Source organism: Lontra canadensis, unplaced genomic scaffold (genome assembly GCF_010015895.1).
Source record: "Lontra canadensis isolate GAN:19392208 unplaced genomic scaffold, GSC_riverotter_1.0 scaffold51, whole genome shotgun sequence".
Taxonomy (NCBI): domain Eukaryota; kingdom Metazoa; phylum Chordata; class Mammalia; order Carnivora; family Mustelidae; genus Lontra; species Lontra canadensis.
In genome coordinates, this window is record NW_022631045.1 from 8166680 (window position 1) to 8181310 (window position 14631).

At 40.2% G+C, this 14631-nt stretch overlaps 1 protein-coding gene across 2 annotated transcripts in view; it reads left to right on the forward strand.

The window, feature by feature from the left end:
* The window catches only part of GTF2F2 (general transcription factor IIF subunit 2), a 149932-nt gene extending 136162 nt beyond the window's left edge, over nt 1-13770 (forward strand). Inside the window, exons 8-9 of one of the 2 annotated variants that reach the window (XR_004384612.1) lie at nt 10938-11183; nt 13248-13770. Coding sequence is in view for 1 of the 2 variants with exons in the window: in XM_032873992.1 (XP_032729883.1) it covers nt 10938-11057 (120 nt within the window). In the remaining variant the exon portion in view is untranslated. Of the gene's footprint in view, nt 1-10937; nt 11218-13247 lie in introns of those variants that run through there. The other variant, XM_032873992.1, reaches the window with a different exon arrangement.
* Nucleotides 13771-14631: the final 861 nt, after the last annotated feature.

The following is a 14631-nucleotide window of genomic DNA, read 5'->3' on the forward strand; positions in this document are numbered from 1 at the left end:
AGTGCCCATACTTCAAGTTCCTCAGCCCTAAATAGTGCTCAGTAGGCAGTTTTATTTGCACAAAGTGGGCTTTCAGTAAGCAAAGCCATTGCAGCAGTAAGGCAGTGTTAACCTCATCCTCAGAATTTGCTTCCAGATAGACTTAAATAAAGGCATGAATAGAAGTAATTGAAGCAAAATTTGGCTTCAGTAAGGTGAAAGAAGATAGGCTTTTTTAAAGGATAAATTAGCTAGACAATTTGACCTACTCAATATTTCTCCTGTCAAGAAACAATTTTATTTATAAGTATATGCTGTTACAGGGGCGCGTGGCCGGCTCATTTGGTGGAGCATGTGACTCTTGATCTTGAAGTCGTGAATTCAAGCCCTGTGTTGGGTGTAGAGCTTACTTTTAAAACACACAGACCCGCAAGTATGTGTTATTACGGATCTGTGAATTGGCTGAGACTCTTTTGAGTTGCAGACACCGGAAATTCAACTCAAACTAGTTTAAACAAAACTAAAATTTATTGTGGGGTGCCTGGGTAGTGTCCGACTCTTGATTTCTGCTCAGGTCATGATCTCGGGTTTGTAAGATTGAGCCCCACATCAGGCTCTGTGCTGGACATGGAGCCTACTTGAGACTCTCTCTCTCTCCCCGGCCCCCAGCCTTCCTCCCTCCCCACTCTGTCTCTGTCTCTGTCTCTTAAAAAAAAGAATTTATTGGCTCCGTGTAGCTAGGAGGTTCAGGGTTCAGGAATATATCTAGCTTTAGCTATAACTAGCCTCAGCTACTAATATTGTTGTTAGAACCATCCCTTCCTGTCTTTCCACATCTCTCCGCACTATTCTTTCTTGTATGTGGTCTTTACTCTTCCAGGATCTTGCCATGTGGTAGCCGAAATGACCTCTTCGAACACCTCACAGCTAGCAACCCTTAAGCAAAAAGAGAATATTTGTCCTGATGATTTTAATAAAAGCCCCAGGGAAGATTTTAATTGACCTGAAAGGGGTTGGTATGCCCATTCCTGAACCAAGAGGATGGGGCTAGAGGTACTCTGCCAGTGTACCTTCCCCCGCTCTGTGCCATGTCGCCTGGTATGGAGTTAGCACCTAGTCAGTGCTAGTCAGTCCATTGTTAATTAAATACTTATATGTTCAGAACAGAACTCTGGTTTCTCTTCCCTTCCAAAGACTTCTGCCCGACTTCCCCATTTCAGTAAGGACACCACCATTCCCCAAATCGATCAAGCCAGACAACTGTATTCCTGTTTCCTCTTCATGACATATATATTACAAATTATGATATATATATAAATTATATACATATATACATGTATCTCTGTGTGTGCGTGAGTATATCTGACTCAGGATCTTAAGGCAAAAGTGATCTTAGAGATTATCTAGGCTCTCTCACTTATAAACCCAGAAAAGGCGTTGCATAGTAACTTGACCCCACTTGTGCTGGCTTCAGTCTAGGGAAATATCTTACCACATTGCCTCTTCTGTATTCAGACATGTGCATGTCTATGTAGACAAGCAAGGAAATATTTTTCTAACAATAGGAACCCCTTTTTAATGAGAAAATAAAACAACAAAAAACTATCTCTCTCAGCAGGCTTTCTCATTAATCATCACTGGGGTACCTGGGTGGCTCAGCCAGTTAAATATCTGATTCTTGATTTTGGCTCAGGTCATGATCTCAGGATTGTGATATCAAGCCCCGAGTTGGACTCTGCGCTCAGTGCAGAATCTGCTTGAGATTCTCCCTCTCCCTACCCACCTGCCCTTCCCCCTGCTCATGCTCACTTGCTCGCTCACTCTCTCTCAAATAAGTAAGTAAAATCTTTAAATTAAAAAAAAAAAAAAAAAAAGAATCATGATCATTGACCTAAGCCAGGTACATAGAGAATGGTATCTAAGCTTTATCTTAGCTCATTCAGTTCCTAATCCAAAATAAAAATAGGTATTTTTAATGTTTGAAACTTATTCCCAAATTTACTACTTAAAATAAGTGTTTTTTGTTTTTTTTTAAACAAAGATTTTATTTATTTATTTGGCGGACAGAGATCACAAGTAGGCAGAGAGGCAGGCAGATAGAGAGGGGGAAGCAGGTTTCCCACCAAGCAGGGAGCCCGATACAGGGCTTGACCCCAGGCTTTAAACCATTGAGCCACCCAGGTGCCCCAGTAAGTGGTATTTTTAATATAATGTTTTATTCTGACATTCCTTTTTTTACTTCTTTTTTTCTGAAATCTTTATAATTTCCTTTCTGTTCACATAATCCCTTTTAGTTCATTTTTCCTATAATGGAAGTTTTTATTTTTGAATGATACTAGTAAAAAAAAGACCACCAATTTCTTAATAGAATATATTACTGACAGCCTTTTGTGAGACTTCTGTTTTAAAAAGTAATTATTTGCTAATTAATGATGTAGAACCTGATTTATTGTTAAGCTTTAGAATATGAAATGTCATACTAAAATAAATTAACTATTTGAATTGTATTGAATGTAAATGCATGAAATTTAAACACATGAAATTTTAATACTTACAGATTTACTACCAAGTTTATTATAGGATAGTAACATTTTCTCCTTTAACTTATATGTTTTACCTTTTTTTCCCCCCTTTTTTACCATATTTCTGAATGTGGTAAAATTTGAGATGAATTTACTAATATAACCAATGGAGTCCAGATTTTACATGAAATATTATGTAGATAAAAGGAATATTTAACATAAGCACCCATTAAAGAAAATTGGCTATTTATTTATATACAAAGTTTACATAGGATCTCTTTTTAAGATTTTATTTATTTATTTGAAAAAGAAAGAACACGAGCAGGGGGAGGGGCAGAGAGAGAGGGAAAAACAAACTCCCTGCAGAGCATGGAGCCTTTAGTGGGCCAATCCCAGGACCCTGTGATCAGACACTTAACTGACTGAGCCACCCAGGAGCCCCAAAATTTTTAATTAAGAAGTAAGCCACAAAATTTATATTTAATCTGGAAAACGTCATTAGTTATAAAATCTTCCCTAGCCCTTCCCACGCCATTTGATTTCAACAAAGGTTAACGTTAAGTTTTGAGCTTATTAGCTGCCTTCTGATTTCTTTCTTTAGTCCCTGAACAATTTAGAAGGACTTGTTTTTAGGCTTGCCATCCTTATGGAAATTATCTCAGGAAAGAGATAATTTTCTTTGCTTTGGTCTCAGCACTAGAGAAAGCATGACTGTATGGATTAAAGTGTTTACAGCTTCCCAGTTTCTGTATCTCACAGGAGAATTGAGATAACAGAGGATAAGCCTGTTGACAGAAAACCTTGCAGTGGCGGTTCTGTATTGCAGCGTTACAGAGGCATTCGTTCTAGAATGTCCCAAGACAGATATTCTAATTCCATCATATTTTCCAGTACATATGGACTGATACAAAGAGCTAGCCATGTGGTTTTTTTTGTTGTTTTGTTTTTTGGGTTTTTTTTTTTTTTTGAGCTAGCTACTGTTTATTGGAAATGTTACCATCATAATTTGGTAATAAAAAATGGCGTGGTTTTTTTTTTAATGTCATAGTCTATACGGACTTTATTATGGAATTTAGTTTAATTTAATTTATTATGGAATAAGTTCCCCAAAAACCTTTTCTTTTTATTATTAACATACAATGTATTATTTGTTTCAGGGGTACAGGTGGTTCACCAGTCTTACACAACACAGCACTCACCACAACACATACTCTCCCCAGTGTCCACCACCCAGCCAACCAATCCCCCCACTCCTTCTACTTCAGCAACCCTCAGTTTGTTTCTTGAGATTAGGAGTCTCTTATGGTTGGTTTCCCTCTCTGATTTGTCTTGTTTCATTTTTTCCTTTCTTCCCCTATGATCCTCTTGCCTTGTTTCTCAAATTCCACATATTAGTGAGATCATATGATAATTGTCTTTCTCTGATTAACTTAAAATGCTGTTATCTTAATTTGTTGTTATGAGCTAGGTAGGTCTCCTCCCTATCTAGTGGAATTGCTGAGTCACTTCATAACTCTGTTTAACCTGAGGAACTAAGTGCCAGATTGTCATCAGTCCTTTTTTAATCCTTAGCAAAAACTTTTATCTACTGTTTTCGTAAGGTAAAACTTTACTCTCTAGTCCAGATATTTTAAGGATAAATAATACTTCGGTATTGGGAGTGCTAGCTAATTTACAGAAAATTCTCTGTTGGTAAAATATATGCCTATAGTCTCTTTGCTTGCCATTTAATTTCTAGCAATGTGTTCAAATAGACTAATAACTATGCCAATTGAGATTTTCTTATTTTTTGTACATTTGAAACTATACTTCACACCAAATGCACTAATAGATAGTTGCCATGGCTCTAAATGCAGTAATTCATATTTAAATTTTTATTTTTGCTTTTTCTATTTTATTTTTTATTTAAATGCAGTTTAGTTAACATTTACTGTAGTAGTAGTTTCAGAGGTAGAGGTTCAGTGATTCATCAGTTGCATACAACACTGGGTGCTCATTACTTCAGTGATGGGTACCCAGTGACTGGGTAATGCCCATCACCCAGTTACCCCATCCCCTGACCCACCTGCCCTCCAGCAACCCTGTTTGTTCCCGATAATTAAAAGTCTCTTATGGTTTGCCTCCCTCTGTTTTTGTCTTATTTTATTTTTCCTTCCCTTCCCCTATGTTCATCTGTTTTATTTCTTAAATTCCACATATTTAAATTTCAAAAGGAGTTTTAGTTTTTGCTACTACATTACATTTTGGATATTTCTGATTGTATTTTCCTAATAACAGTTTCAACATCGTCTATATATGTATACACTTTTCCCAGTTGAAAGCCATATATCAGCCTTGGAATATCTTGCAGTATTCCAAGGTTAAGTTATGTTTAGCATACAAATAAACAAATACAGGTTTTGTTCTTTTTAAGGATTTTATGTATTTATTTGAGAGACCATGAGAGAGAGATCCTGAGCAGGCGTGGGAGGGGCAGAGGGAGAAGCAGACTCTCTGCCGAGCAGCTGCCTGATGCAGAACTCTGTCTGGGTCCTGGGATCATGATCTGAGCTGAAGGCAGGTGCTTAACCAACTGAGCCACCCAGGTGCCCTAAAAAAGAAGAGTTTAGAAAGCAAATAGTTAAAAGTTTTGGCCCATAGGAGGTAAACTTTATTCATCTGATATATGCAAACATATGAATCATTTGCCAGTGCTAGGCAGATGAAGTATTAATAAGATGATATACCAGCACACAAATATTCATGCAATAATAAATTGCTTTCCCAGAATTTGGATTAAGCCATAAGATAGGGCTTGTGCCTTGACCGCTTCATTACACATCATCTCTGCTTCTTTTACAGAGGGAGGAATGCAGCCTATGTGAGCTGAGAGGAAGACGGGGTGGGGGGTGTCTAGTAGGAAAGCGGGGGTGAAACCAGAAGAAAAAGAGGATAAAAATACTGACATGGCCCATGTCCCAGAGAATCCCCAATGTCCCCTTCCCTATCCTATTAGCAGTTTACTCTACCTAAAGGAGTGAAAACATATGTTGCCTTTGTTAACAGCTTATGCCTAATGTGTAGTTTGTTTTTTTAATGAAAGACTTGTGCCTTGGAGCCGCTAACATCTTTATCAGTAAGTCCTCTGTTTTAATCACACAAATCATTTGAAATGGTACTTTGGAATTATACAGAACTGATAATGCCCCTCTTGCCTTGTTGGATCACTTTATAAAAAGCATATGATGACTTCCCTTTAGTGACTGGCATTAACCAGTGCCATCTTTGTTATAGATTGCATATTGTCTATTCAGTCCAGCCTTTCTGATGCGATTTTGTGACTAGACGTCTAATAGGGTCGTAATAATACAATAAATAAACATAATTTATTTATTTTTTTAAAAAGAGTTTATTTATTTATTTGACAGAGAGAGAACACAAGTAGGCAGAGAGGCAGGCAGGGTGGGGGGCGGTAAGCAGGCTCCCCGCTGAGCAGAGCGCCCAATGTGGGGCTCGATCCCAGGACCCCGCAATCATGACCTGAGCTGAAGGCAGAGGCTTAACCCACTGAGCTACCCAGGTGCCCTGGGTCATATTATTTATTCACTTAAAGCATTAATAGTTGGTGATCAGCTCTTTGTTAAAGATACATGTTTTGGGCCAATTTCTAGGAATTTAGATATAGTTAGCTTGTTATTATATACATAACACTTAACCGAAATTCCTGGTTTGGGAATTAGTTGGCAGAGCAGTAGAGGAAAAGATGATACAAGAAATGGTGGGGGTGGAGGGAAGGAGGGAGGAAGGGAAATGAGGAGAAAGAGAAAGACTGTAGATAGTAGGCTACTGTCCCTTGTGACCCTACATAGGACTGTCGTGATTTGGGGGGAAAAAATAGGAATTTGTGGGTTTCTGGCTTTTGGGCCACCACAGTGTCATCTTGACCCACAAGTACGCAAATCACATCCTAATCACTTGAGCTCTTTGGTCCAGTATTTGCTTTGTCTTTTCCTTCCAAAGAAGCTTTAATGTTCTATCCCTTTTTTCTCTGCAATTCAGACTTGCTATAAATACTCTCCCACACATCCCTTTGACGAAGGGTTGCTGGACCTGAGCCAGTTGATTATTTCTGATACTGTTCTGCAGCACTGCACAGAGCAATAATGAGAAATCTCACCGGTCCTGTGTCACATAAAGGTGATCTACCAAGTTCTAGAATCCTTTGTTTAAAATGCAGGTGGTAGGCAAAAGATGAAATTGGAAAATCATTGTTTAGTATGAGAGAAGAAGAGCTAGTATCTCCTGATCTCTGCACGGAATTGCCATTCAATTCAAAGGATCAAATACATATCCTCAAAACCGAAGATCATGGCTCCGGCTGGGTTAAGTGCCCCATCTCAGTGCTCCATGATATCCTGCATATATGTGTCCTTATTTCTGCACTTTAGTTTGTGACTGCCTGCTCCTGTGCCTTTGCCTCCCCACTCGCTCACACTACTTTTAAACTGTAAAGTCTTGATGTTGAAGACTGACTGTGTTACCAATCCATCTGGCCCATAGTAGGTTCTAAAATAAATATTTGTGTAAATGTATGAATTTTTATTAAAGGAAAGTTAGATTGTCAATTGATCTTCAATCCTGTTAGAATCTTTAAAATTTCCCTCTCAGATGACTTTGTTCCCAGCAATATTTTACCACTAAAATGTAGATTTTTAGTCACAAATGTCATTCCGAATCAGGTAATACAATTTAATCAGTCAACTTGTATTTTTCATTGCCCTATAAGTTAATTAGAGCCTGAGTTCTAAAAATGAGCAGAACTAGATTTAGCATAGTTTAGTCCTGTGGACCTTCTAAGTGATCTTACCTCAGACAACTCCCCCACTAAATCCTCTTAGTTCCCTTGTTTGCTCTTAAGCATACCTTGTTTGTTCAGTGTAAATGCACTGAGACTCTGTGATGTGCAGGCATCCACTGCCGTAGGAGCGCATGGCTTGATGGGAGAGAGGCATGTGGGTCAAGGGGTACAGTGTAGTATGAGGGCCATCACTGAAGAACATCCAGTGTGAAATGTAAATCTAAGATGTGTGACTGTTAGGGAAAGTTGGTCTGAGAGAGGGACATTCATGCAGTCTTCAAGGATGAGTTCAGATCTGACGAAAGGGGATAAGCATGACAGGGAGAGGGAATGGCATATGGAGAAAATAGGAAGCATGTAGACACAGAAGTGACAAGCATGTCTTCAGGGAATTCTTAGAAGAGGCCAAAGGGAAAAGGCAGGCCTGAATGGATGCCTATGAAGGAGTATGAAAGTTAACCTCTAGGCCAAAGGGGAAGTTATTAAAAAGTTTTCAACAGATTAAGCATCTGCCTTTGGCTCAGGTCACGATCCCAGGGTCTTGGGAACCACGAGCCCTGTGTCAGGCTCCCTGCTCAGCAGGGAGTCTCCTTCTCCCTCTCCTCTGCCCTTACTGCCACTTGTGCATGTGAGCTCGCTCTCTCTCTCAAATAAATAAATTAAATCTAAAAAATTTTCTCTCAACAGTGGAATGACATGATCTCACTGTTCCCTACCTGTGTCTTTCCTTCAGGGACTTTTGTGGCCTGTTTCCCTATCATTACTTTACTTTCTTTACTAATGGGTTGTGCCAAATTGATTCATTTGGTTAGAGTAAAATGACTTTAGGTTGCAGTTTGGAACATTCTAAAACTCCAGAAATGTCCTTTTCCCCCACCTTCCACCAAAAAAAGAATTCTGTACCATGGGTAGATACTGTGACCCTAATCCCAACTCGTTACTTGACAGACTGACAGACTATCTCATTCTGTTCTTACTGTTGAAAAGGAAATAGGGAGTGAATTTTCATTAGGAAAACAAAATACTCCGTAACGTTATACTAATTTAACAAAATGAGTGTGGACTACACATGAAAGCAACTGTATTTGTACACTTGAGACTTTACTATTTTGTGTTTAACCCTCTTGAGGCTTTTCACGTCTGTGTCTGGCTTCTGAATGTTCACAGTACACTTGGCAGTCCGGAGAGCTGCTGGCTCCCGGCCACAGTGCTCCCAGCAATTGCTCTTTGCAGTTTTGACCGAGAGCAGTGCGGCCAATTGTTTGATTGTTTGTGTCCAGGTTTGTAGCCTGCCTCCCAATAAATCGTCCTTTGGAATTTTACAAAGATGTCATTCTTGGCATCTAAACTGAAAATCCTTTGTGTCCAGCACATCATTTTCCCTTTATGAATACTGCTTAATGAGAAAGTAGCTTATGAACAGTGTCCCGTTTTAAAAATGTGATTTGAAGCAGCGGAGAGCAGCTGTGCATATCACCTGGATGGCGCGAGCCTTTATGCTTACTCATTGGCACCGATCCTTTAGTGAAGGCAACTGCAGAAAGTGTGGGAGACAAGCAGGCTTCTTTCTGGGGAAACCCAGGCCTCATTTGATTCATTGCTGCCACCTGCTGGGCCCTGGCTGCTGGAATGGGGAGGCCACACCTGTATTCCCACTAAGCCATCCAGGGCCATGTGGTTCCAGTGTTAATCAGCTCTTGTTTCCAGGTGACAGCCAGCCCCTAAATGAAAGGATCCAAACAGTAGAGCATTACAGTGCCAGTCAGTGTAAGGTGGTATGTGATTGGGTTTGTTAATACAGAATCCCCAGCACTTAAACTTCGAGGACTCAAGATCCTAGAGTATTAGGGCTGGGTGAACCATTAAAGCAGATGCCGTGGAACTTTAGTGTACTTAAATCAGAGTCTCCTAGAGGCTTGTGAAAATGCAGATTCCCAGGTCTGGCCCCAGAGATTTTGATTCACTAGGCCTAAGATGGGAGGTTTATTTAACAAGTCTCCCATGAGGCTCTGGGACAAGTAGTCAGCCCCAGGAAGGGCACTGCCTTAAACATTATCTCTGTAAGAGGTTCTCAGCCATTTTTCTAGTCAGTACCTCATTTCAATAAGTAAAAAATATTACATCCTCTGTCAGCAGGGTCAGTCACTAGTACTGTAACTGGTTCTGTGAAGCATATATGCAAAATATTACTGGATTGGTTCTGCATGGGGAAAAAACACTTTTTTTTTTTAAAGATTTTATTTATTTATTTGACAGAGATCGCAAGTAGGCAGAGAGGCAGGCAGAGAGTGAGAAGGAAGCAGACTCCCTGCCGAGCAGAGAGCCCGATGCAGGGCTCGATCCCAGGACCCTGGGACCATAACCTGAGCCGAAGGCAGACGCTTTAACCCACTGAGCCACCCAGGCGCCCCGGGGAAGAAACACTTTTTAAAGATTTTATTTATTCATTTGAAAAAGAGTGCCAGAGAGAAAGAGAGAGAGAGCGTGCGTGAAAGCAAGCACAAGCAGAGGGGAGGAGCAAAGGTAGAGCGAGAACCGGACTCCCCACTGAGCAGGGAGCCTAACCACGAGGATGTGGGGCTTGATCCCAAGACCCCAAGATCATGACCTGAGCTGAAGACAGACACTTAACTGACTGAGCCACCCAGGAGCCCCAAAAAACACTTAAAAATAATTAACTTTTCTCTCTATTGCCAAGAAAGCAGTACTATAATTTAATTGGTCAATTTGTAGTGGAATGCTTTTTGGCCTTGGACATTGCCAAGTAAAGGTAGGGTTTGCTACTATATGTATCACTGCCATCATTTCCCTGAATATAATAATCATTTGGTTAATGTGTATTGATTTTGAGGACCTAAAATGACATAAAACAGAGTTCTGTCTTGTGTCACAGCTCACCTCCTTCCTCTGGAGGAGCCAAGCATGAGAAAACCGCAGACTCCATGGCTTTTACCATGTCTTGTTATCACTTCTTATTCCTTACCCTGTCTTGGCAAGCTTGGCTAAGATCAAAACAATACTAAAGATGAAGGATAATCTTCTTCATTACACAGGAAAACAAGTGGCCTGATAGCAAATTTGAAAAGTCACCTTAGAATTGAGAATTCCGAATGCCTGTCATGTGCTTGCTTTCTAGAATATTATCATCCCCAAAATATTTGTTATTTTTGTATATGTGCTCCTTCTTCTGAAATGACTGGTTCCAGTCCAAGAATAACCCTGCCCAACTGTGAACTGAATGAAGCCACTGAACACAAGGGAAGATTCCACGTGGTATATACCATGTCATCTTAGTAAGCAGTGAGCACCAGTAACTTTCTGGTGTATTTTCATCGGAACGTTTTTGGTCTTTTTTCAAGCTCTCAGGTCATTGGCATTCCACACTTCCAGTCCCTTTAATGCAAGTGAATGTATCTTTAACACAGCTTGTACTGCATGTGTAGAACCAAGAGACAGTTCGTTGAACATCTTTATAGAGAAATCTTGCCGAGCTTTCAAGATCATAATTTGTATTACTTGTGAGTGGGGTTTGGTGTATGGTTTTATTTTAAATTTTGTCTCGCCTTCAAAGTCTCATCTTGGGTTGTTTTTGTTTTTAGGGGTACCTAAAGGAAATCTTGAAAGAAATTGGTGTTCAGAATGTAAAAGGGACCCACAAAAACACGTGGGAGCTGAAGCCAGAATATAGACATTATCAAGGAGAAGAAAAGAGTGATTAAGAAGACTTGGCCAGCATGCCAGCAGAACAATTAAAGGGCGGTGCGCTGAGGACGCACCGCCGAAACTCAGATACCTGAGTACCGTCTGTTGTAGGGGTGAAATGACTGGAAGTTTAATTTCCCTAGGTAAATTTTTTAAACAATAATTCTTGTAAAGTTACTCAAGTGTTGTGTTTTGGTTTTGTTTTTGTTTTTGTTTCTTTTGAGGAAAAAATTTTATTTATAGGCTTGTATTAAACCTAGATTATTCAGAAGGGGGCGAGGGGCTGGGGGGGGTTAAGAAGGTTTTTCTTTTTAAATACTGACTTTTAAAATGTAAAACTAGGAAATGTTTTCTAGATGAGGACTCTCTGTCCTTGTTTTCTCTGAGGATCTGAGGTGATACAAAGCCGAAGTGAATGGCAAAGCCAGAAAAAAGCGGTCAACTACAGAAAGACTTAAAGGGAATAAAAAACCAAAGTTCCTTATTCTGAAATTGTCAAAGAACAAAGCTGTCTTTATTTATTTATTTTTACAAGAGATCATGTTTCATATTCACACCCATTAATAAAGAAGAGGGCATTTGGGGCGCCTGGGTGGCTCAGTGGGTTAAGCCGCTGCCTTCAGCTCGGGTCATGATCTCAGGGTCCTGGGATCGAGCCCCGCATCAGGCTCTCTGCTCAGCAGGGAGCCTGCTTCCTCCTCTCTCTCTGCCTGCCTCTCTGCCTGCTTTGTGATCTCTCTCTGTCAAATAAATAAATAAAAAATCTTTAAAAAAAAAAAAAAAAAAAAAAAAGAAGAGGGCATTTATGTTTGTACCTAAGATAGCAGTTTTCATTATTAGCTTGCATATTTAACCCTCCTGTTAGTGACATGAGAAATGGGAAAAATCTTGGCCAATGAGTATATCTTTTATTTGCTTTTATTTATTTTTTAAAAGATTGATTTAAGTAATCTCTACATCCAGCAAGGGACTTGAACTCATTACCCCACAATCAGGAGTCACGTGGTCTACCAACTAAACCAACCTGGCACCCCTCTTTTATTTTGTTTTTAAAAGAATTAGAAATTAAATATTTTCCCAATAATTCAAGATCTGTCTCTTCCATCCAGATTATAAGCTTCTCAGAAACTGATTTTGTTACAGAATTTTGCTTCATACTCAGCTGGCAGATACTGATTGTCGCCTGACGAATGATGTTGACAAACTAACGGAGGGTTGTAGGGGTGAGGCCGATATGTATTAGGCAGGCACAAAAACAAACGTACCCACAAACAAGACCACCCGAGCAAACAAAGGAAGCTTTTAACAAGTTAATTGCTTCTGGGCCTTTTGGCTAAGATCAAGTGTAACAAATTAACCACAAGGAAAAGTTGCTTTTCGTTTGTTCATTTTGTCAGCTGCTTCTGTATGTTCCCAACCCAACCAAGAAGGAACGAATGCAAGAAATTTAAGAAACTGTTACATAACTAAAGCCAATCAAAGAGGAACCTATCCTTTGAGATAAATATTTTTCTGTATTATTTGATTTTCAGCAGGGAACACCATCATGCAGAGGCTGAGGACAACTGCTTTGAGAAAACGTCTACCTTTGCATACCCCACCGTAAACTATAATTCTGATGAGGGAGGGTGGTCTTATTCTGTGTTGTTCTGGTGCAGGAACCAAATGTATCCCCCTTACCTTTGTTTCTGACAGAGACTCAGTGTAAGGGAGCAGATGGGTAATGGTGTGACAGATCTGTGTAGAACTGAGAATTCTGGATACCTGTCATGTGCTTGGTTCATAGCATATATCTCCCCCCGCAGACCTTGTCTTTTTTTGATGTTTGGCCCTGCCCTGAAACATACCTCTGTGTCCTCTCCTTCTGTCTTTAGTTTTTATGGTGACCGTGCCTGCCAGATTGAACTGTGTAGCTGCTGGCAGAGCTTCCGGGCAGGGCTGTGTCTCCTCAGAAGCTCTGCTCTGCTATTTCTGCCAGGTCTGGTTTCTTCAGTTTATTTTAGGTATCTTTTACCTCATCACACCTGACAGTATCTGCTTGAGTCATTTAAACACTTGTTATTTGTTCAGTGGCATAGCTAATCTAGGCAGTAGACTGGTACCATTCCTGATTAGATTTTTTGAAATTGCTTTCTTATTTAATACTAAAATATGGCAACTGGTAATGAAGGAGACTCTCTCTGGCTTCTTTTATTCTTTTATTTCAGAACTTGCTTGCTCTATAAACACGCTTTCGACAGCCAACTATCAGGAAGTAGGAGTCCTCAGCCCTTATAACCACTGTGAGATTGAGAGAGGAAAGCTAGTAAGAGAGATGCACATCTGGTAAGATGTCACATCCTAAGAGCACAGGAGGGCCATGTTTCATAGGTGATTTAGTTAAACTCTGCTAGTTACACTCACTTAAGGGATGTTTTAACCAACAAATGGTAATAAATATATTACGGTTGCTGGGCATTGGAAAGATTTGAAATTACATGTTGCCACAGTAACTTCTAAAATGATAGATCTTAAAAAAGAAAACCGTTTTTGCTCTGTTGTATCATAAGCAGCCCTTAAGGAGTTCAGCAGAGTTGGAGTTATTCCTAATGGTCTGTGAACAAATTTTCTTTGGAGCTTATTTTCATCCTTGTTGGTACTTCTCCGTGAAATAAGAGTCAACACTTATCAGGCCCTTATGTGCCTGACAGTGTGTTAAATGCTCTAAAATATTGCATTTGATCCTCAAAAATGGCTCTGAGAGTTAGATAATGACCATTTTATACAACCATTTCCTGCCCAACACACTGTCATGAGACCTGATCCCCTTTAGGGGAAATTCTACCTTTGGGCCAAGTGAATACCAGAGTGTACTTTTCCAGAAACCTTCCCCTGACACCCCATCCCCCCCACCCCCACCCCACCCCCCCTCCTGACAAATCCTCCCTCCAGGAAAATGGTGCAGATCCCGGAAGACGTGAGAGCGAGGGAGTTTGCCTTTGGCATCTCTAATACAAACACCCAAACCTCCCCACTGACAGATGAAAACTCAACTTCCTACTTTAAAGTCAAGATCCCCTTGCTACCATTTTCATCCCTGCTCTTCTTCAAGTACCCAGGAAGGGTGCACAGCTTTAGAGCGGCCTTACTTCGACCTCCGTAAGAGTTAAGGACCCCCGTGGAATGTAAAAGGAGGCTGGGGCACTGGGCTAAAGGGGGCACTGCCTCACAGTCGGCCTTCACCTGCTGGGCTGGGCACCCACCTTTCGTCCCAATACATTGGCCGTTTTCCCTAGTGTTTGTGTCAGAGTCCAGGAGGCGATAAGCTGGTTTTCTTTTCAGCTCAGTTTTCTTTCTGACATGAGTCCAGAGTAGGTTCCTGAGCCTAATATTTTTATTAGGAGGATCAGTCAGAGGTTGCTTCTTAATCTTCCTTTCCTTCACCTACTTCTGTCTTTTCTTCTTCCCAATTCTTGGTCTTTGAGCAAGTACCACCATCCATAGTACAATAGTACCGTGTAAATCTGACAGCAGTATAAGCCTTTAATGGTTGCTTATAAGAAAATCAGCAGCTTTTATCTGACTTTGTTAGAAATTATCTGAATTAAAAAG